General features: G+C 44.1%; 1 protein-coding gene across 1 annotated transcript in view; it reads right to left on the reverse strand.

The window, feature by feature from the left end:
- Positions 1-853: 853 nt before the first annotated feature.
- ALDH1A3 (aldehyde dehydrogenase 1 family member A3) overlaps positions 854-24,348 on the reverse strand; it is a 30,310-nt gene continuing 6,815 nt past the window's right edge. Inside the window, exons 2-13 of the mRNA XM_035131879.3 lie at positions 22,716-22,820; positions 18,054-18,194; positions 16,220-16,349; positions 15,222-15,283; positions 12,006-12,134; positions 11,618-11,731; positions 8,510-8,612; positions 7,061-7,245; positions 5,420-5,584; positions 3,198-3,355; positions 2,686-2,760; positions 854-2,223 (exon numbers count right to left, since the gene is read on the reverse strand). Of these exons, the coding sequence (XP_034987770.1) occupies positions 2,151-2,223; positions 2,686-2,760; positions 3,198-3,355; positions 5,420-5,584; positions 7,061-7,245; positions 8,510-8,612; positions 11,618-11,731; positions 12,006-12,134; positions 15,222-15,283; positions 16,220-16,349; positions 18,054-18,194; positions 22,716-22,820 (1,440 nt within the window). The 3' untranslated portion in view covers positions 854-2,150. The remainder of the gene's footprint in view (positions 2,224-2,685; positions 2,761-3,197; positions 3,356-5,419; positions 5,585-7,060; positions 7,246-8,509; positions 8,613-11,617; positions 11,732-12,005; positions 12,135-15,221; positions 15,284-16,219; positions 16,350-18,053; positions 18,195-22,715; positions 22,821-24,348) is intronic.

Below are 24,348 nucleotides of genomic sequence, written 5' to 3' on the forward strand. Positions count from 1 at the left end.
CAACCAGCCGAGCACTCTGCGATTACCAAACAACAGAGCCAAATCTTTATCTACCTACACCTGATGTCATGTACCCCCTCTGATGCAGTGCAAGTGGGCGTGGTTTGGCCAAAAGGATCTCACGAGTCAAAGGAGGTGGTCTGCAAGCCAAAGATTCCACACCAGTTTTACTTGATCCAATCAGTAGTGGTTGGTGCCCATTAGGGCAGAAGACGAGGAACCCAACAGTAGGGGGAGCCACAGCCAAGTGAGTCTAATTTTCTCAACATCCTCACCCTTGCAAAGTTCCACATTGAGACCAAGGAGGAGGAAGTTGATAGCCAGTTTTACATCTCTCCCCCTTGGGCTGCTTGTCAGTAAGATGACATGCAGGTAGAGTCTGTTTGCAGTTTTTTTGGGGGGGGGCAATGCTCCATTTCACCTAGAAGATCAGCCATTCCTGGATCCAGTGGTATAAATATTCTCTTGTACAACCCCTTGGAAAAATTAGAACTGTGGACAAGGGCAGCACCCTTCGTTTGCTTGTAATGCAGCAGTTATCCCAACATTGAGGAGCTGGGAAACTCAGAATCTGCACTCATTTGCTCCACACACACAATACAGTGCACAGGGTTAGCAGCGGGGAAGGAGAGGGTTGTTGTTTTTTTTTAATGACCTGACTACCGAAGCTTTGTAAAACATCCAAATAAGGCCTCTAATTTTATGCACACTTTAGGCACGTGATCCGTCAAAATGGTCAGAAATTATGGACTTGTTACGTAGGCTGAAACTCCAGCTGAAGCCTGGGCTATTTTATCCCCAAACTCTCTTTTCAAATAGCCTGCCAAAGGACCCAGATTTTTTTAAAAAAAACAAAAAAAAACAGCCCCATCTCCTAAAGAGGAAATTCTGAGCTGACTTTTCCCACAAGTGACGAGGGAAATATACAGTGTGGGGTCCAAGGCCACTGGTTCCTGGGGCAGAGACACTGTGGGGGCAGCCCAATCTTTTTATTCCTTGCCCTCAGCACTTTGTTCTAAAAACTTTCATGCCCCACTGGTTTATATGCAGCATTAAACATCAGGGATATATGACTCTGTAGGTGCTGTGCATAGGTAATTTGCAGGTTACGTGAGGGTTCGGTTCTGGAAGTCCCCACATGATTGCATAATGTCAGGAAACCCCCTGACCTGCTCCCTGGTGGAACCATCCCTGTTCGGAACATCCCAGAGCTCTCACACACAACCTTCCCAGAGCCCGGGAAGCAAGGGCAGAGAGGCTTATAAAGCACTTTTCGGGGCTCTCCATTTGTTTGTTTTCCCGCCAACTGCATGAAGTTGCACTCTCGTACGCAAAATCACTGTAAGCTGCTTGGGCGTGTATGTGTGTCTTGTGTGCCCTATATCCCTTTTCTTACAATAATAATAATATTTTAAAAAAATCGGAAGAGAGGGTCCTAGGAGAAGCCATGCTGGTGAATCGATTAACATACAGATCCCATGCACACAACCACAGCCGCCCCCGAGCACATAAAGATGCAGAATTTGGACAAAGTGCCGTGTGTGATTTGAAGGGGTTGCTTTCAACTGCAAGGCCTTTTGTTGCATCTCTAGTTGCTACTGAAGCACAAGTGGTGCCAGTAGAGCAGGGCTGGCTGCAGAACATGGCTCATGCGTATCAATATTCATTACAGTGGTACCTCGGGTTACAGACGCTTCAGGTTACAGACACTTCAGGTTACAGACTCCGCTAACCCAGAAATAGTACCTCGAGTTAAGAACTTTGCTTCAGGATGAGAACAGAAATCGTGCTCCGGTGGCGTGGCAGCAGCAGGAGGCCCCATTAACTAAAGTAGTACCTCAGGTTAAGAACAGTTTCAGGTTAAGAACGGACCTCCAGAACGAATTAAGTTCTTAGCCCGAGGTACCACTGTATTTTGTTACTGTTCAGCATGCAGTTTTTAAGAGCCTCCGTTTTGGCCTGAGTTACAAATGTTTAAACAAAATGGTTGGAATTTTTTTAAAAACCCGAACATGTTATAGATGGTTTGCTTTTTAAAGAGTTTAGCTATTTTCCTCCCCCCCTGCGAGATTTAAACAACCTCCCCCTCCCCCACTATACATTAACATTCAGAGTGTCAGAGTTTTAGGTCTCCTGGCGTTGTTCCTCACTCAGTGAGTCTTCTGCGACAGTTTAATGGTGACCGTTTTCACCTCTGTGTATTCAGTCAGAGCATATTCACCCCTGCAAGAAGAGTGTAGAATAGTGGGTAAGAAGGATGAAGGATGAAGACACAGCTCTCAAAACAACCAGCTCTTTATTTTAGCTCTGAGTCCAACTGGCTTATATAGTACTCAGTAACTTGCAACAGTAACAAACTTCCCCTAGCTACCCAATCCGTGTACAGCACTCTCAATCCTTCATTTGCATGTTGTGGACCTGAGTGAGAACTGCAGCCACAGTGGGCAGGGTAAGAACTGCAGCCACGGTGGCCAGAAGGAGTACTGCAGTTAACTTAATACATAACAGAGAGAGAGGGAGATCTGTGAAGTTTCAGTATATGTGTTTCCACCTGACACATGCACCATGCTAAACATTTAAAGCATTAGGATACCTCTTCAACAGTTAAGGCTTCCCGCAAGCTGGCTTCAGAAATGAATAAATGAAAAGGCCCCTTAAAAGAAAGAAAGAAACAAAACTACTTACAATTCTCTCCCGTTTCCTGACATTTTAAAGCCGCCAAAGGGAGCTTGTGCAAAAAGGGAATTGTAGCAGTTGATCCTATTGGAGGGGGAAAAAGCCAGCCCCGTTAAGAAGCAAAGATCTTAGCAACACACATTACATTTCAGATTCTCCAAGCGCTTTATACATCAGCTCAGTGAGTGCAGACCCCTGTGAGGCAGGGGTGGCAAACCAAGCCTGCAAGACATTTCAGAGAATTATAGAGTTGGAAGGGTCCTTGAGGATAATCTAGTCCAACCCCCTGTAATGCAGGAATATGCCATTTTCCCATACGGAGATTGAACTTGCAACCTTGGTATTCTCAAGACCATGCTCTAACCAACTGAGCTATGAGTAACCCACAACACTATCTGGCCATAGCAACATAGAGGTCACTGCCTATAACTAAGAGGAAGAGGGGCAAGGTGGCATAAAGGTCAGCGCAGTGATTTGCCCACCTTAAATATTGAGCAATTTTTGTTTTAAAAAAATCTCACCAGACTGTCCCAGACTGCAGTGCCGATGCCAACGTTAGGGCTCTATCCAAATTCTTTGTAAACACAGCAGCTGTAAGCCCATATTCCGTGCTGTTGGCTCTTTCTATCACCTCTTCTATGTTTTTGAATTTCATTATGGACTGCACAGGTCCGAAAATCTGCAAACACATTATAGAATCAGGGCCGTCGACTGATAAATGAGTTTAGTTGAATCCATCACCTGCCTTTGAAATAAAAGTTGCTGATTACTTTGACATTAGTGCCTTTTGGGATACGGAGTATGTGAAATGCTGAGATTTTAACAACAGCCGTAACTGACAGGTCGCCACATCCCCATTCCTTCTTACGGAGGCTCATTTATTTGATATTACAGAACTCAAAATGAGAAGTGATACAAATAAGGCGAAACAGAAGCCAAAGTAACAGCAGATGTCACAAATCTGGCAGCAGCAGTGGGAGAAATGGGACAACAGGAAAGCCCCTTCTTTGGGCCAGACTAAGAACACCCGCAATTTGGTTCCTCCCCTCCCAAAACTATTTCCTTTTTCATATTTTTATGTAATGCCTTTACTGAGCAGCATTTTGCCTGGCACGGCATGGCAGAGGCGCCCTCCAGGCATTGCTGCTCCGTGCCGCCTCGCCACTGGGGGAACCACTGCTGCTGCTGCTGCCCAGGGTGGGCGTGGCGTCGTGGCCACTGGGTGCTGTGGAGGCAAAGGATGGCAGCGGCCTCAGGACCCCCTGAGCCGGGAGTGCTTCCCCGCCCCACAGCACAGCCAGCAGGAGGAGCAGCAGCCCCGGCCACCGCATCGGCACCTGGAGTGACCCAGCAAGGGTGCACGGCCCTTGAGCTTCCTCTCCTCTCCTCCTCTTCAAGCAGAATCAGCGAGACTCCTGCCTAGAGTGGCAGCAGGCGCGTGGTGCCACTCTAGGCAGAAGTCTCGCTGATTCTGCTTCACAAGGAGGAGAGGAGAGGAAGCTCAAGGGCTGCGCATTACTGCTACCGTGGGGGGGGGGGGCACCGGCAGCAGCTGCTCCCAGATACCAGCCATTCGGCGCCCCTTCCGCGCCTCTGGTGGCCAGGCGCCCTGGTGCCTTGCGCCACCTGGCCCGGGCCTAGAGATGGCCCTGAGTGTACTACAGTAATACACACAGTTACATTTAATACTTTACCCATTCTAATCAATCATATTGATTGTAATCAATTGTCGATCATTTAGATATCATACAAATCCTAAGAGGATAAAGTAAAATAAGGTGGAAAATGAACCTTCTATTTCACAGAATCAGAGTTGGAAAGCACACCAAGGGTCATCTAGTCCAGGCATCCCCAAACTTCGGCCCTCCAGATGTTTTGGACTACAATTCCCATCAAACCTGACCACTGGTCCTGTTAGCTAGGGATCATGGGAGTTGTAGGCCAAAACATCTGGAGGGCTGCAGTTTGGAGATGCCTCATCCAGTCCAACCCCCTGCAATGCAGGAATCTCAGCTAAAGCATCCATGACAGATGCTTAAAAATCTCCAAGAAAGGAAAGTCCACAACCTCCTAAGGGAGACTGTTCCACTGTTGAACAGTTCTTACTGTCAGAAAGTTTTTTCATCTACACTACTTAACAGGTATGTCAACTCTATTGGACTGAGGCCTCTACAACCCCACCCCCATGTCCAGCCCACCCACCCCCCATCTTGAGGGGGCATTAGACATTTGAAGCAGTATCCTGCCACTTTAAGCAGTCATGGCTTCTCCCAAAGAAGCCTTTGGCTTCTTCAGGGGTCTACAATTCACACAATTCAACAGTCTGTCCATCTTTCAAGGGAACTCTTGAAATTGTAGCTGCCATGATAAATGCGGTTTCCCAACAATTCTCAGCAAACTGCACTTCCCTTCAGTCCAGAATCCTTTCTAGAATCTTCAGCTATAATAGTTTCTATCGAAGACTTTGGCCCAAGTTTAACTTAACAAGGGCAGTATTTAACAGGCTTAGGCCAAAGTGTTCCACAGAAAATACTAGCTGAAGATTCTTGGCTAGAGTAATTAATCTGAAGGTGTCTGGCCGACCACTTTAGCAAAAATAAAAAAATTGTCTCTTTACATGTGCAGAAATTCCACCCTAGAAATATAAAATCACAGGCTCAGAGGGGAACCCAAAGGTGACATCTAGACAAACTCCCCAAATTTATAGCATGACAGTCCAGTCTTAAAATAAAAATGTCTGTACCTCCTCCTTAGCAATGCGCATGTTGTCTGTGACCTCTGAAAATACGGTTGGCTTTATGAACAGGCCTCGGTCTCCCATGGCTAAACCACCACACTCCAGTTTCGCTCCTTCTTTCTTGCCACTTTCTATCAGCTCCAAGATTTTATCGAACTGTTTTTGGTCAATCTGTCAGAAAGGGGGGAAAGGAAAGCAGCACAGTTGTTGTGGGTAGAGATTAACGAATTTGTCATTTTTGTTGTTCTCTCAGTTTCTATTTTTTTCTAATCTTAAATCCACTTCACAGTTCTGCATCCATTTGCAATTATTAACAAAATCCTTATGAAAACCCATCGGTATGTTAGTGCAGTTTCCTCCAGATCAACACACTTTGGTATGCTTCGAAAGAGGATTAGACAAATTCGTGGAGGAGAGGGCTATTGACAGCTACTAGCATGACGGCTATGTTTTCCTTCCACAGTTGGAAGCAGCAATGCTTCTGAATACCAGTTCCTGGAAACCACGGGCAACTTTAAATAGTCAACAACAGAAGAATACAACACAACAGTTGGGTTGACAAAAATGTGCTGTGCAACACAGACTATGGCACGACAACATCACTGACTGGAAACCTGCTCTTGCACATCAGCATTCCACTGGTGCAAAACATCCCACCTGTGGAACAAGTACGGTATACCGCCACTGAGCCTTGGGCTTGCCGATCAAAAGGTCGGCGGTTCGAATCCCCGCAATGGGGTGAACTCCCGTTGCTCGGTCCCAGCTCCTGCCAACCTAGCAGTTTGAAAGCACGCCAAGAGTGCAAGTAGATTAATAGGTACCACTCCGGAGGGAAGGTAAATGGCGTTTCCGTGTGCTGCTCTGGTGTCAGTGTTCTGTTGCGCCAGAAGCAGCTTAGTCATGCTGGCCACATGACCCAGAAAAACTGTATGTGGAGTGGACAAACGGCAGCTCCCTCGGCCTGTAAAGCGAGATGAGCACCACAACCCCAGAGTCGTCCGCGACTGGGCTTAACTGTCAGGGGTCCCTTTACCTTTCACTTAGTGCTACTTTGGATACAACCTGTAAGGGGGTGGGCTTACAGGGAACAGCCACCCCTCATCAACTCCAGTTCTTCGAACGGCTCTGACAACAGCGGAGGGGCAGGAGACAGGAAGGAGGAAATGAGCAGAGGGGTGCAGGGCTCAGGCAGCATCCAGAAGCACTGCCTACAGCCTGTGATACCAGCAAGGGAGGGGGAGCCAGCAGAGGTTTCTAGCAGGGAAACATCAGAGGGGCGTCCTTTCAAATTCACCCCGGAACTGAGGCAATCAGCGGCTCGCAAATGCAGGGGGCAGAGATTTGGGGTCCCCAAAATACTCTGCTGGGGGAGGAGCCGAAAAGCGCCATTGCGAGAATCTGATGATACTGAGTAGACATGTTTTCATGAAGCTCTTGAACTGTAAATAATATCCACAATAACAGTCTTAAAGACAAGATGGTTTGGAGTGTCGTTGCTCGAGGGTAGCCAGCAACACCCCTGACACAACCCATAAAAGCCAGGACCAGTCCAGTTCAATTGGGAAGTGGAGTTGCCATTTGCTGTTCCACCTCAGGAAAGGAGGCAGCAAAAGATGGGCATTTTTTAAATTAAAAAAAAAAGTTTACCTGGGGTCCTTGTTCAGTTTTGGCATCAAATGGGTCCCCCACGAGCCTCTTCTTTGCATACTCCACGCTGCGCTTAACAAATTCTGGGTACACCTGCTCTTCCACAAAGACTCGAGAGGCAGCTGTGCAGCACTGCCCTTGGTTGAAAAAGACACCTTGGTGGGCACAGTCCACTGCCAAGTCCACTGGAAAGGCAGAAGAGAATGCAAAGAGAGAAAAAGCAGGCTGTTATAAGCAAGCCAGACCATTTCACTGGTCTCTGCATCACCTACAGCCAACATGGTGACCTCTGTTGGACATCCAGTGGTCCAGGGTTGCAGTGGGTCAAAGACCCATTACTGTTTCTGCAGTAAGGTCCCTGTCTCCAGTGTCCTAGAGGTATCCAAGCAGCACAGTTTTGAGCTTTTGAGCCACTGAGAAGAAGTCTTCTCACTCTTTGCTGATTACAGTTAGAGTGAAAGGAAATAAGCTACTGAGGACAGGCTCCTAGGGTCACTCTGGAGAAGGCACACAGGAAGAACACCAAGGAGTTGTTCGTTCTGCATGCTCCCAAGCAAAGCATCTAGGAACATATAAGGTGCTTCAGTTTCAGGAGAACGGTGTGCAAGTTCTGTTTCACACAATGGAACTTCAAGGAAAACACTACTGGAGTCATGCCAAAATAAGATACCAGAACACTCCAAATCATTTGTCCATGTACGTGCACAAAAAATAGATCTAGATCAGGCATCCCCAAACTGCGGCCCTCCAGGTGTTTTGGCCTACAACTCCCATGATCCCTAGCTAACAGGACCAGTGGTCAGGAATGATGGGAATTGTAGTCCAAAACATCTAGAGGGCTGAAGTTTGGGGATGCCTGATCTGGATGAAGGGCAACACACAGAGACCTGTATTGATTGTTGCAATGCATCCCTAATTTTTTATTATATAGTTATAAGATTATTGAATTATCTTAGTTTGTATAACCCTTGAAAGGTGTGGCTATGACTATCACGAAGGAACCCTGCACTTCTGAATTTGCCTCTACATTACTGCTTACACCAGTGACATAGCGTGGCGGTTGCCCGGGGCGCAAAATTGTTAGGAGGTGCAACATTTCAAAACCCAGTGCTGCCTCAATTCAGCTGTGTGCTTCCATCCCTGGGCTCCACTGAAAACAGCTTCTCCATGCAAACTAAGAAGTGACCTCTCCAGACAACAGAATGACTCTTCTCTGTGGCTGCAATCTCCTGCAGTTGAATGTGCATGCGTACTCCATCTGTTTCCCTCCCTCCTACCCCCCTCTGCATGGCCCCGGGCACTGGCAACCCATGTTATACCACTGGCTTACAGTGTCTCATTTGGCCTCCCCTACCCCCCCCCCCCACTTCCAAGGCCTTCTCCAAAGACAGTACAGACTTTCTGCTTGATCCTTTCAATATCAGCACTATTGGCAGCAGCCACACTCACAGTCAGCATCCGCACAGACAATACAGGGATTTTTCCCACCGAGCTCCAACGTCACCCTCTTGAGGTTACTTTTCGAAGCGGCTTCTTTGATCAGCTTTCCAACCTGCACCGGGAAGAAAGCAGCCATGAAATACAGGCAAGTCACCCTTTTCTCACATGTGGAAATGGAGCAGAAGGAGTTTAAAATAACCAGGCCTTTGGCTGATTGACATCTGATGCCCTCTTAAAATATGTTGTGGAAGAGAGGGATATTGGGTTGTTTTTATTATGTATGTATTTTGTGTTTTTTATATTGTGATTTTCTGTTATTAACCACCTGAGATCTATGGTATACAAATATTATTATTACTATTACTATTACTATTACTATTATTATTAAATACAGAAACTATGTTCTCCTTTGGAACCACCCTTACAAAGCCATCTTACCCATGGCTACTGGAAGGAAGCACCATAAAATTCTATGGGACTTCCTTCCAAGGAAGTAAGCTTAAGAATATTTTCTAGGATGCAAACCCTGTAGAGATATCTTTCAAGCAGACCTGCAAAGGAACAGGTCTCAAGTTACTCAGTTGTGGGTAAAAGTACCGTGTTTCTCCAGAAATAAGACACCGTCTTATATTTATTTTTCCTAAAAACACACACATGGTGGCTTATTTTCAGGGGATGTCTCTTTTTTTAAATTAAGTATGGTACAGTTTAACCTACAAGGTTAAATTGCCTATCACTATGGCTTATTTTCGGGGTATGGTGTATTTTCGGGGTATGGCTTATTTTCGGAGAAACGCGGTAGCACAAGACCCAGAGATTTTTCTTGGCTGCGTTCATTGTCTGGTGAAGGTTCAGAAATGTGGGTCCATCTCACAACAAGAAACCTTGCCAGCACCCCACACTAGCTCTGTGCCCCAATCTCTTCTTCTCTGCACACCTTTTTACAATGTTGTGCTTTCGTAGAGCATCTGCCTTGCATGCAGAACGTCCCACATTCAATCTCCAGCACCTCCAGTTAAAGCTGGGACAGAACCCTGGAAAGCCGGGTTGCGATACCTCCCCTTCCTGCCCACAGCTCCAATCCTGCTCTTGGATTTACAAACAAAATCCCGAATCCAGGAGAGCATCTAGGGCACCGCTGGGTACACCTCCCCCAGGGCAACCCCCCTGAGGTATCAGGGTTCGCGTAGCCTTCGCGAGACCCCTGGAAAAGCCCCCACAATGTTAGAGACTCCCCAGAGGGTCGTCTCGCGTTTCAGTCCGATGGCCGCGGCAAACCGGAAACCTGCTTGAAATCCTGGAAAGCCACTGCCAGTCAGCGTGGAAGGTACTAAGCTAGATGGACTGATGGGTCTGACTCCATTTAAAGGATAGCACAAGCTGATAACATTACGGTTGCAGGTTCAATCCCCATTTAGGACAACTGGACTAGTTTAGGGCTGCCATACACCCGGAATTTCCCAGACATAGCTGGGATTTGTCTGCCAAAAATGGTGTCCTGGTGGAATCTTTGAAAACTGCTTAAAATGGCAGCCCATATCAGAAGTGATGATTTTTGTGTGTGCAAATTTCCTTTAAAAATAGCTTAGAAACAGGGTGGTGGGTTTTTTTGTTTTTTGTTTTGCAATAAAAAGCTCAAAAACTTTGGCAAACACACACACACAAACATTTTTGTCTGGGTTTTCACTTTTTGAAATATGTCAACCTTAGACTATATGATCCTCAGGGTCCCTTCCAACTCTGCGATTCTATGATTCTAAGGCAGCTTGCTATGTTTCCCTATGGAATAGTCCACAAACCGTTGCAGGAACCAGGAAGAGACATGCCAAGCTCAACCAGTAGGTGGTGTGACATGCCAAGGTCTTCAGTTGTCCGGCTCTTAGACATTTGAGAGACCTTCGGTGCCAACAGCAATTTATCGTAATTATGCAAGGTCATATCAAGCATGCAGAGAATGCCACCGCAGATGCCGCTGGCAGTGCGCCAGGGAGGATATTAAGCTCTGAACCACAAACATTGAATGCATGGGGCAAATCAGGGTTTCTGTTAAAGTGGCATCTGATGAAATCACAAATTACTCTGTTTAGACTGAATATAAGCAAGGTGCAGTTTGCAAATATATGTCATAACTCGGGGGCTCCATGGGTGACGTGAGTGTATAAACAAACCATGCTAGAGTAAAACACATTTTTTTGCGGGGGGGGGGGGGCATGCTAGAGAATTGTGCATGGTATGGAGAAATGAGCAGAGAGAAGTTGTTTCTTTGCTGACGAGGCTAGAACTTGGGACCAGCAAGTGAATGTTGGAAGATTCAGGACAGACAAAATACGTCTTCACAAAGCACATAGTTAAAGTTGGGAACTCCCACCCACAAGAGGTGGTGATGGCTTTAAAAGAGGATTAGATAAATTCATGGATATGAAATAGCTGGGTTATGCCTCCGCTGTTGGAGGGAATGTACCAGCTGCCAGGAATCGCAGGTGAGCAGACTGCTGTTGCATTCAGGCCCTGTTTGTGGGCTTCCCATTGGCATCTAGCTATTAGAAAGACACGGGGACTAGATGGGCCTTTGGCTTGACCCAGCAGGACTCTTCTTAGGGAACATTTAAGGAGATACTCTCTGGCAAGTGGCGAACAGAGTATGCAGAACTCAACCTTTTTCTTGAGACTGCGTTGTTGAGAATACGAAGTTGCTACATCAAGAACTATTCCTATCCAGCAATGCAAAGCCTGCCTATTTGCAAGCCACACCACCCAACAAAAAAAATATAGCTGCTCTCACACTATACTTTTAAAGCATATACTTCCTCTCAAAGAATTCTGGGCACTGTAGCTTGTTAAGGGTTGCTGAAAATTGTAACCGTGAAGGGTAAACTACAGTGGCCAGAATTATTTGAGGGAAATAACATGCTTTGAATGTACTTTAAAAGTATAGTGTGTACCCATTTTAAGAAATTACTTCCAAAACATACTGGTGAGAGCCAGTGTTGTGGCTCAAGGGACAGGAAGCATCCTATGTAGGCTAATTTCTATGCTTTTTAGGGGTTACTAACTGGGGGTTGTAGAGTGGCAGGTGGGTAAGAAGAGAGGCAAACACAAATGTTTAAAACCACCTACCTCTGTTGACCCAGTAAAAGCTACTTTGTCAATGTTAGGATGCGTAGAAATAGCAGCTCCAGCTGTGGGACCATATCCCGGCACAATGTTAACCACACCTGGAGGAAATCCTGCCTGGAAAAAAAGACGTTTTATTCCAGAGTCAGAATAAGAAAAATTAGGGCATGGCTTTCATTTCAAGGGAGTGGGGCGGCATGCAAAGGAGAATTTGTGCCCTTTGTTAGGGTGAGTGGGTGCCGTTGGAGTGTATGATTTAAGCACGAAGCATCCACTCCTTGCCAGTCATCAAACCTCCATTCCTTTGGCATTACAGGGCAGGGTCTCCCCCCCCCCCCATTGAGTGTGTAAAGTCGCACAAGCCCATCTGCCTGGCTTCTACATTACTCACCTCCTTGACTAAAGAGCCAATGTATAGTGAAGTGAGGGGGGTTTGCTCAGCAGGTTTAACAACTAAGGTATTTCCACAACACAGAGCAGGTGCGATCTTCCAAATCAGCATGAGCAATGGGAAGTTCCACTGAAAGAAAAGATTGTGACATTCACCTTATGAGGATGTCATTGCTACAATTTCAATACTTTGACTCTTGTTCTAGGAATTCAGAAGGCGGCTTCACAATTGTATCATTACAGCCTCTTCCTCCAAAAAACCAACAACACCCCTGAGTAGCATTGGCAATTTCTGCACACTGAAGCTGAGTTTGTACCACATGTACATATTGTTATATACTTTGTCAAGTACTTATGCCCTCCCTTTTATATTAAAACCGTAATTCTTCTCTAGACAGAACACGTAGTTGCCTCTTCTGTTGATGTTGTAATACTTTATCCTGTCCCCAGGTGTCACTGTAGTGCTACTTGTCTCAGCCAGTGTGGTGTTGTGGTTAAGAGTGGTAGACTCGTAATCTGGTGAACCGGTCTCGCTTCCCCACTCCTCCACATGCAGCTGCTGGGTGACCTTGGGCTAGTCACACTTCTCTGAAGTCTCTCAGCCTCACTCACCTCACAGAGTATTTGTTGTGGGGGAGGAAGGGAAAGGAGAATGTTAGCCGCTTTGAGACTCCTTCAGGTAGTGATAAAGCGGGATATCAAATACAAACTCCTCCTCTTCTTCTTCAGCATATACACAGAAAAGCAGAACTGTACCAGCAACACTGGCAGATCATACCCAAGTATCAATACGACTTAAGGTTACCAGATTTTTTTTCAATGAATCTGGGGACACTTTTCAACTTCAATTCATTTTGTATGGGGACTGATTTGTAAATCCGGAGACTGTCCCTGGGAAACTGGGACGTCTGGTAACCTTACAATGCGTCCATTGAAGAAAATAAGACCACAGAACAGCTGCTCTTAAAATCCTATTCTAGGGCAAGTGAGGCAGATCTTCCCAGCTCTGTAAGACCAGAGGGAATCTACGGAGGAAGGGAACTATAGGTGGAAAGATAGATCAACTATGTGAAAGGACCACATGGAAAAAGGACTGCTCCAAAATCCAACAGAATGCAGGTGGTGTGTTTTCCTCCAGTCATGTTGGCATCAGTACAAACTAAGATCTCCAAGGAGCACAACTAAAGCTGGAGAAATTTATGGGCATTTGTTTTTGCTGAGGAGAGGTTTATACAAAAGAGATGTGGATACAAATCCCCAGGCATTTGGGGTAGACAACATGATGCTGTTCGTCTACCACCAGATGTTTGAATATCATCAGCCCCAGACAGCACAGCTAGTGGTCACAAATGATAAAGTTATATACCCCATTAACATCTGGACAGCACCATTTTGGCTTCCCCTTGCATGTGATGTTAAAAAAAAATCCAGAGGTCTTGATTCCCTTAGCCGAACACATGCATGCATAAACAATTCAGACAATCCCTAACACCTCTGTTTAAAGAAGGGCTGGAAAACCTGTGATGCCCTACTCAGGAGTTGTAGTCCAGCAACACTGGGAGGACCACAGGTTTATAGCCTTGGTTTAAAGGTTCTTAGGTAGGGCTGGGAAATAACCTATTCTATTCTATTCGTGGCCTGCTTGGTTTGAATCTACTCTTCTAGACTAGCTGGAGTGCTAGTAGCTCCTATGGATGGAAGGATCTGTTAATTTCAGTTCTCCCCATTTCTCGTTTTTCCAATCTTCAGTTCTCCACATTTTGTAGCAATTTGCAATTTATTTATTAGTTTATTTAAAAAAACGCACCATGAAAATCCGATCAGCATTTGAGTGCATCTAATGCATTTTTATATGCAGTTTTGACTAACGTACATAGCTTTGCAAGTAGCTGTCCCTAATATTGTGCATTTTTGCAAATTATTTTCACCAATAACCACCTCTTATGCAGAATTCAGATAAGTGCAAATTGTGAAGGAAAAGCTGTGTTTCAGGCTGCATATTGTTCCAGAAAGTGTGAATTCAATTGATTCAGCTGTGAATGTGAACTGAATCAAATCTCTCCACAATCACTAGTAGCTACTTCTAATCCTTTCATCTGGCCAAAGGGAGGCAAAAAGTAAGTTCAATCTCAGTAGAGTCTCCAGTCTACCCAGCAAAATTATGCATTTGTTTTCCTGGAGACATCAGATGTCAACCCTAGTCTAGTCTAACACTATACTGGCCACCTCCCAACAGTGGTAAGGAAATATCCCAGAGTGGTATTTTATTCCAACAGCTGTGTAAACATTCTCAGCCTAGTTACAAGCATCTTCTGCCAATGAAAATACCTGTTGTAGATTTAAGTAGAGTTAATTGTTGGTGGTGATCTTCCCCAGCAGCGTAATCAACAGAATGGGCAATGATACGCTGGATTAACCATTATGCTAAGCAAGCGACAGAGTATAGCCCCAGCCACTCCAAAGTCTCAGCTGCGGTGCAATTAGATGGGAGTTTTCCCTAATGAGAAAAGGCAGCTAATCTGCTCCTAGTACTGGACTCTTTACGTCTCCTGCAGCTCTGAACGCAGTAGCTTCTCCCACTACTAAGGGCGGGCTGCAGGTTCAGGAGGAGAGCATCTACTCTACAGGCAGAAGGTTCCACCAGCATGTCCACATAGGCCTTCTGAAACCCTAGAAAGTCACTACCAGTCAGTATAGACAAAACTGAGCTAGATGGGTCCATGGCTTGACTCTGCATAATGCAGATTCCTATATTCCAATAGAAGGGAAGTGGAACTGGACACAACCAAAATTGTGAACAAAGGAAATACAGATAGGATCTTCACAAAGCTCAGTTAACAGGCCATATACTGGCAGTTACCTAGCAGGCCATGGTCAATATTGTAATCTCTTTCAAGACTGGGAAAAGCAAGGCATCTGTATCTTAACCCTCTGGGGGGGGGGAGGTTATGATCCAGAATGAATAACACAACTTGTTTCAAAGTTTAAAGGAAACCAGGTTACTTCTCAAGCAGCCACATTTGACATTGTGAGTGGAGATGAGGATTTTATTTATTTATCCATCCTTCACAGCCACTTGGAAGAGTGTTGGCTGGATTGGCTTGAAACCTCAGAAACCGAAGGATACATTAATATTATTCACTTGAACAGGCAAAAATCAAGATGTTGGCAGTACAGAATACTTCCCCAGAAATGCAAAATATGACATTTTACTCACCGGTGTAATGGCACCGCAAACCCCCACAGGCTCATGTCGGGTGAAGCAGACAAAGTTTTCATCTGCAAAAATTTTGAGAGTGCAAGTCATCTACCTTTGATGATTGTGATGTGAATGATCCTATGTGATCAAAGATCCAATCCAGCTGGGGAAAGCATTTTTCAATGCTAAAAATCACACCTCCTTGGCTTTTTTTGTCCCTGGAATTGCTGTTTACTACCCACAGCACCCATAAAACCAGTACAGTACTCCCAACCAGATTGGGACCCTACAGCTGCTTTCCCACCAAAATAAAGGTGGCTGGATTACTAAACCCAGTTCACACATCATGCTAAACCATGAGTTACTTAGCTATGGTTTATAGAACCATGGCTTACTGTTATATGTAAATCTGGTCCAGAGGCTTCACTATGGTTTTACTGCCAACAGACATCAAGATGAAGTATTGCTTATGAACCTTGGTTTGTTTTAACTATGGCTTGGTGTTATGTGTAAACCAAGCACCCTTCCTTAAGCATGGTTTGCTTCCTTAACCACTCCATCCCAGACCAGAATACAAAATCAGGAGGCAAGAGTAGTTAAAAAACTAATTTTTGATAAACAAGGCAAGGGTTCTTTTTATAGTCTATAATCACTATGTCTGCTTGAACAAACAATGGCTTCTTAAACAGTAGCTTCATATTATGTGTGAAATAGCCCCTTGTTTATACCTCTCTCCTAAGCATATGAAAGAAAGATTGCAGCTGAAAGCCCAGCAACATGGCCAAACTATGGTTTGGCAGTCAGCAGTAGGCTTCAGGCAGCCTGTCTGAAGTGGATTTCTAATCCTGGTTTATAGGTAAATTATGGTTTCCTGTGAACCAGGGCAAAGAGGAAGGAATCTGAGAACTGTTCCTGCAAACCAAAGCCATATGCTAGCCATGGCTAACCTCACTACAGGTTACTTCTGTTTGCCAGACCTATGAAGTTACATGTATAAGACACAAGCTCCAACTTACCCACAGGTATAGTCTTCCCCTGAATTTTATCGGCCCAGCCAGCATAGTATCTAAGTGTCTTTATGCAGCCTTCAAGGTCAATGAAAAATGCTTGCAGAAATGGTTTCCCTGTGTCCATTGTTTCCAAGGTCTGGAATGAAACAAAATGTCAATCCCCCACCCTATTTGCTATGGGGGCATATTACTGGGGATGGGTGAACCTGTCCATTTTGGTTTATCATTCTTCCAGTCTTAAATTCAATCTACATTTCCACATCAGTTTGCATTTTCCCCTCAAGTCCTCTGGAAATTCACTAGTATTTTAGTGTAAATTTCGCCTAAAATATACACATGGTCATTTGTAAGCAATTTCCCTAATATGCAAAGCAATTTCCCCAATATAATGCATTTTTGTATACTATTTTCAGTAAGATGCGCAATTTCATGTACACTTTAATCTAATATTTGCCTTGTTGTACACATTACTTGGCTGGAAAACTGCATTGCAAAATTCAGAGAACTGCAAATTTTGAAAGATGGCTGTGTTTCATTTCACACATTGTTTTGGAAAGTGTGAATTAAATAGTTCTCCTTTCAATGTGAACTGAACTGAATTTCTTACATTTCTTTACATGCTACTATTGTCTAATCCCCATGAAGATCTCTCTTCCCCCCTCCTTCAGTGGAAGCAGTAGGTGACCAAAGTTGCAGGGTAGGCCCTAACATTAGAGTGAAGCAGCTCACTTTGGGTGCCATGAATGTGCAGCTATTGGTTTGTTGTTGTTTAGTCGTTTAGTCGTGTGCGACTCTTCGTGACCCTATGGACCATAGCACGCCAGGCACTCCTGTCTTCCACTGCCTCCCGCAGTTTGGTCAAACTCATGTTCGTAGCTTCGAGAACACTGTCCAACCATCTCGTCCTCTGCCGTCCCCTTCTCCTAGTGCCCTCAATCTTTCCCAACATCAGGGTCTTTTCCAGGGAGTCTTCTCATCTCATGAGGTGGCCAAAGTATTGGAGCCTCAGCTTCACGATCTGTCCTTCCAGTGAGCTAGTTATTGAATTTATTATTGTTGTAATTTTCTCTCTCCCAGAGAGACACATTTGTGGTATTTTCTGTCTTGTATCAAAATAACATAGCTAGTGTGGGTTACTATAAACCTTTAGTTGGGGAGAGTGGGGAGGGGATCATTTACTCTTTTGCCTCAGGCCATAAAAAGGTCACACACTGATGCTGTTTTCAGGTAAGTGATATTTTAGAGGTTCTCAATAAAGCATCATTTAGTACAGGGATGGGGAACCTGTGGCACTCCAATTCCCATCAGTCACAGCCCCCGTGGCCAATGGTCATGGTGGATGGGCGTTACAACAACAAGAGGTTCCCCATCCCTGTTCAGGTATATGTGTCTCCAATGATGGAGAAGCATTATTCTACAACTCTGAGTTTGTATATACATTAATAGGTAGGTTTCTTCAGGCTGAAAAGGACAGAGGTTTCCACCACTCCCCCTCGCTAATTCTACTCTCTCCTGAAACCTAGATTTTTTTACTATCTGGTCTAAATGAAGGAAGTTAGCTAGCTAAAAAGTTGTAATCTCATAAGCTGCCTACCCTTTGAAATAGAGTCAAGAACTTGGTAGCCAACCTGGAACCTTCCAGAAGTTGCTTGAAGGCATGTCCCATCACCTCTGATTACTGGCTAGGAATGAGGAAGGCTGAGGTTCAACAAATCTGGGGGGCACATGTTGGCTACCCTTGCTATTGTAGAACCAATGGCTTATGCATTGCAGAGTAAGTAGGCTCTTAACAGTTTCTGACTTAATCTCTCCAGACAGACACACTTCAGACATCACTTACCGCCAACACCACTCTGTCTCTCTCAATGAGGTCAGCCAGCTTGCTCAGGAGCCTTCCTCGGCTCACAGCATCCATTTGTCTCCACAAAGATCCTCTTTGGAAGGCTGCTTTTGCTGCCTCTACTGCTTTATCAACATCAGGCTACCACACAAAAGACCAAACACAAAACAAAAAGAAACACACTGTTAGATGCCTCCATAGCCCAACGCCCTCCATATGTTTTGGACAACAATTCCCATTAACCACAGCCAGCACAGCTGTAGTGACTGAAGCTGATGTGAATTTAACTAGTCAAATGGGGGGGGAGCTTTGAAGGCAATTTAAAATCACTCAGGGGCAATATAGCCCAGAGGTTGCGGTTTAGCCACTCCTGGCCTAGAAGATAGGGGTGCACCAGGCAAACCTATTCTGGAGTTTCCAAATACAGGCCAATCAAATGGAAATGTCTACCCTATTTGTGAGTGGTGAAATTCAGCAGAGGGATTTTGCCAAATATTCTTTTAAGAGAGAGAGAGAGAGAAGAAAATTCTCTAGGTGCACAATTTTTAGTTCACTCAATTCTGCACGAAACTAGATGTTTAGCTCATACTAGCTGATAAAGAAAGCAATGGGCCCAGAGAGAACCAGAAGTGGGGCAGGGCAAGCCCACTGAAGGCTTCTTCACCATCAACAATATTGAAAGATATATTTTAGTTGGCTATGTTCAAAGTCCTTCACTCTATTCGTGGGCAGAGAAATTTGGAAAGAGTTGTCAAATATCATTGGCAACGCTGAAATCCTCCTGCAGTTTGTGGGGAAACCCTCAAAAAGGAAAATTTATCTGAAAGTTTCTTCCAAATCATGTTCCAGGTGAGGAAGTGGAAGATTCTTTTTTCTTCCCTCAGTGGTAGCTGAAGTATATTTCCACCCACTCGAAACAGTGAACATATGAAGGTATTGATTGGGTTGTCCAGCAAAATACACTTCCAACTCCCAAAGCATCATTTGCAGAATCACAGCAGGTGAACAATCCCTGCTCTGGCATGTGACTACATTTGGTTGAAAAGTTTGACCTTCATAGCTCCCAGAAGATGATTTGAATACCTCCGTGCGGTCCAAGATACTGCAGTGTCATTATTTACGGAAATGGAGACACTCTGTTTAAGTTCCTCAACGGAAAAGGTCAGGCCCACGTCAACTCTCAGTTACAAGACTACGAAGGAGGCCCAAAGCAAAAAACCGCACAGACAAGAAAACTCTCTGGGTAGGGCAGACATTCCAGTCATAACCCACCCAGTGCTTAATCAGTGTTATGTTTCATGGATGTTGCAATACAGAGGCATAAACATGCAGCTAAAGTGTGGGGTTCGTGAATGGATACTGTTAAATGCCTGCTGAAAAACTTTTCTATTCCACCTGGTCTATGCAGGAATGCGTCCTTCCATAAAGGTTAATTGATGTCTGCTTTTACCTTTTTGTTGTTTTTATTGTATGCTTTTATGTTTTTTATTGCTGAAAACTGCTTTGATTTTTCAGGACACAGTGGTATACAAATATTTTTGTAAATATATAATATACAACAGAGCTCAATAAAACGCTATAAGACAATCAGCAAGCAAAACAGTGTAATATTTTCAGGGGTGTATCTCCCAAAGATGCTGTAAAGGTAAAGGTCAAGGGACCCCTGACCATTAGGTCCAGTTGTGACCGACTCTGGGGTTGCGGCGCTAATCTCGCTTTATTGGCCGAGGGCGGCGGTGTACAGCTTCCAGGTCATGTGGCCAGCATGACTAAGTCGCTTCTGGCAAAGCAGAGCAGCACATGGAAATGCCGTTTACCTTCCCGCCGAGCAGTACCTATTTATCCACTCGCACTTTGAGGTGTTTTTGAACTGCTAGGTTGGCAGGAGCAGGGACCGAGCAACGGGAGCTCACCCTGTCACGGGGATTCGAACCACCGACCTTCTGATCGGCAAGCCCTAGGCTCTGTGGTTTAACCCACAGCGCCACCCGTGTCCCTCAAAGATGCTGTACAGATCCCTAATAAAAAGACAGTGGGCAAAGAGTATTTCCTGAATGTCACTTATTGCACCATTATATAATTGTAGAGTTGGAAGGGACCTCAAGAGTCATCTAGTCCACCCCCTGCAATGCAGGAGTCAAAGCTAAAGAAACACTGACAGATGACCATCCAAACTCTGCTTAAAAACCTCCAACAATTTTTTTTTTTAAAATATTTTTATTAATTTTCCAATTAAAACCAATTATATCACATTTCAATATTTCAAATTATACACATATATATATCAATCAAACCGAATGTTATGCCAAATCATCTAAATAATTTATTTTTGGGTTCCCATGCTTCAAGAAATTGGGAATTCCTCGCAACTGTCCACTGCCGTCTTATTTCTAAAGTTCAAATCGTCCTCCAAGCTCATAATATTCCAAATCTTCCCCTTACAGTCACCTAGATGTTTTCCACTTTCATCCGATTGTTCCAGCTGCTGAGATAAATGTCAAACGAAGTTTCACAGATGTTCTTTCTCCTGTGTGAGTTAATCAGTCCAGCCTCCCCATAAATCTTCTTAGTGGAGCTCCCTGTTGCGACGGAGTAGCAGCGCCATCTTAAAAGGCTCAAATCACTTTCATTTTCTCTCATAACCATGAAGATTTACGATTTATTTATCTTTATAGAATTTACAGCTTTTTCAGGCAGGAGACCCAAACATCCAACCATGAACTCTTGGTAAATTAATGGATCTCCTTGCCCTATAGCTGAACTTAGCTTCAGGTCGCTGCTCCAATTTAAAGTGCGTCACAACTCATAAATCCTCCGAACGCGTCCAGAACTCCTTCCGTCTGACTAGGGGGGGGCTTTTCTCATCGGCAACTTCACATCTTTAAGAAATATGCTCAGTAACAACAGCTATAGAGTTCTAAAAACCTCCAACAATTGAGAGTTCACCACCTTCCCAGGTAGTCAATTCCACTGTCAAACAACTCTTACTCCCAGAAAGTTCTTCCTAATGTTTTCTCGAAATTTCATTTCTTGCAATTTGAATCCATTGGTCTTGGTCTTCCCCTCTGGGCAGCAGAAAACAAGCTTGCTCCATCTTCCATGAGATACCCCTTTAGATATTTGAAGATAGATATCCTATCACCTCTAAATTTTATTTTGTCCAGGCTAAATGTACCTAACTCCCTCAACCATTCCTCAGAAGGCTTTATTTTGCGGACCCTTTATCGTCTTGGTCGTCCTCTGCACACATCCCAGCTTGCCAATATCCTTTTCAGAACTGGATACAGTATTCTAGCTGGGGCTTAACTAAGGCAGAATAGAACTCGAACTCTTCTTCCCTTGATCAGGACACTATACTTCTGCTGCATTAGCTTTTTTGGGGGGGGGGGCTGCTGCTCATCACCCTGTTGACTCATGTTAAGCTTGTGGTGTACTAAGACCCCTAGATCCTTTTCACATGTAAAATTGGTTTGGCTTTCTTGCACAGAAGTCTACTTCTGTTTAAAAAGCAAACAGACTTTCTGTGATAAGGAAAGTGATGGGAAACTGCAACAGCAGGATAACAGTTGCTTGATGTGATGCATAACCTCCTTTCCCCACTTTATATAAGGGCACAAACCTAAACAGCCTACTTAGTTATTTAACCTTTTGTTTCACCTGTCTGTAGATCTTCATTTTAATGTGAGGTCACTCTTTCCATTAAACAAAATACAAACACAATAGGAAGCTTTAAAAAAGTGTTATTCTTTCTTCTCTCTCTTTCCCCCTTTTTTGTCACCTTCCCCCTTTTTAATCAGATTTAGTTGCAAGTTATGCAAAATGAGAGTTTATGTTTTGAACTTTGTTGATAGAATGTATGTATAAAACCTCTGTATGCCAACTTGACATTAAAATAAATGCATCTCTCTCTTTCTCTTCAAATAAATCAGAACAAATGATCATTAACTGTTGTGTGCAAACAAATCAGGACAATACATAGCTACTGGAGTGCCCAACTCCACACTAACTGGTAGCCCCTTAAAAAAAAGCATGCCCAAAATGAGCTCAAGCCATTATGGAGTCTGCAGTGCAAAAAATACAAATGGCAGCCACATATATTATTCACATAGTAGGTAATTTAATGTCTTTAATGGCATATGCATCCTGGAAGGGTTGAAAGCCAGTTCTGCCTTCTTCCTTCCTTATGCCCTGCTCCATTTTGAAGATCCGGCAGCAGAAGAAACCCCTTTAAAGTGAACCCTATCCCTGTCACAGGAACTCTGCCATTTCAAGTGGAACCAAGTACAGGAAACTCCCCGTCTGCACAAAGGTGGCATTCTGGGTCACTGCATGTTTGCGTGAAATTGCATATCATAGGAACACCCATTGAAAAACCCTGCAAACACTCTGTTCCATCCCGTCCCCCTTTTTGTGATGTTTCCAGGTCACTTCTGGATTCAGCGCAATGCGCGTGTGGTCGCATGCATATCAGACACACCTAAAACTGTTGCTGCCTGTCCGAGAAGAAGTCACGAAGAAGCACAAGCATGCCTTTTCTTGTTTGTTTGCACAAACAAGCTGGAGTTTGGGCTGCCTAACTCAGGTTGATCGCTCAATTGCGTTGCCGAAATGCACAAAATGTAGCTATCAACAACCAGGTTCAAGGAAGGAAATCAAACAAACCTTGTCCCCCTCTTCGACGTCACAGATCTTCTCGGCCTTTGAAGGGCTAAAGGTAGGGAACTGCTTTCCACTCTTTGATTCATGCCATTCATTGTTAATAAATATCTAAGAGAGAGAGAGAGAGAAATAAAGGTTTATGCATCACGTGGAAACTAAGTTTATCTTCTCCCCAACATGCATGTTTTTCATGCAGGTTACAGTTGTTATGTTTTGTTTTGTTTCATTTTTATTTATATCAAGGAGCATTTTATCGTGCTGATGCCTCTTGCAGTCTTGATACTGGCTCACAGTTGTAATATAATACTGCATTCCTCTGCTTGCTTACTAGGCAGTTACTTTCAAAGTCAATATGTACGACCTTCATAGGACAGGACCTTTGCAGCACAAGGGACCAAAACATTCAACTTCCAGGTACAAATCTGCATGTTGCAATGGGAAGTTGTACGAGTATGGACATTTACAGCTCATGTGGGAGCTGCACACTCAATACAGTCCAGATGGAGATGTTGACCCAGTTCACATGTAACACAAAGTCAAAACCACAGTTTACTGTAAATCTGTTTGTGTAGGTGCCTAGAGAGGAGATTGAAGCTGCTTTGTGGCAGGAATAATGCCTGAGAAGCATAAAAAAGCCACGATCTCATCACGGGGAGTATTAAGGCTCACATGTTCATTTAAAACCATGGTTTGGTTTTGCGCTACATTATAACTGAGCCAATAAGTCCTGTGGTGTTTCCGTGCACTGCTCTGGTTTCGCCAGAAGCAGCTTAGTCATGCTGGCCACATGACCCAGCAAAACTGTCTGCGGACAAATGTCGGCTGCCTTGGCCAGTAAATCAAGATGAGTGCCACAACCCCAGAGCAGTTTGTGACTGGACTTAACTGTCAGGGGTCCTTTACCTTTTTTTAAGTGAACTGTATAAATGAGAGAGGTTGGCATAGAAGGGATGTTCCGATCTTAAAGTTCTCCACATTAGTTTGCTATTATTTTCTAAATGCCTCATTGAAATTGATCAGCACTTTAGTGCTAATTTCTCCCTATAATCACGTTTTTGCAAATCGCTTTCCACAAACACAGAGCTGCTACTCAATTAGAGAAATCGACTAATCATATTAACCGGGCAGTCCTTATATATGCCTACCTACAAGCAAGTCCATTGAGTTCAATGGGACTTACTCTCAGGTGCATGGGATTGCAACCTAAATGCATATGGGTAAAGCAATGTAAATCACTTAGCGGTTTTGAGAATTAAGTGGCATTCACATTTTATTAAACAAAATAAAAATTGAGTGCCGTGCCCAATTTGTTGGGGCCTCTTTTTATTCAAATATTTTATTAAAAATAAAATTAACCCTGTGAGGAGACTGCAATGTAAATTACTCTGCTACTGCACTATATTTGCACAATTCACACAGGAATCTGATAAGAGTGCTTCTATGATATTGTTTACTACTACGCAAGTGATGTCCTAACATTTCAGCCGCTTGCCATTTACAGTTTTCTTTTATACAAAAATGCCAGTGGCAATAAACTATCCTAATAAATCCCACTTTTTGTCACTGGGCTGTTGTTGCTTTTGGTTTGCCAATGTTAACTTACAGGATTTTTTAAAAAAAGTTCCTGCCCGCCAAC

Source organism: Zootoca vivipara, chromosome 13 (assembly GCF_965207765.1).
Source record: "Zootoca vivipara chromosome 13, rZooViv2.hap1.1, whole genome shotgun sequence".
Taxonomy (NCBI): Eukaryota; Metazoa; Chordata; class Lepidosauria; order Squamata; family Lacertidae; genus Zootoca; species Zootoca vivipara.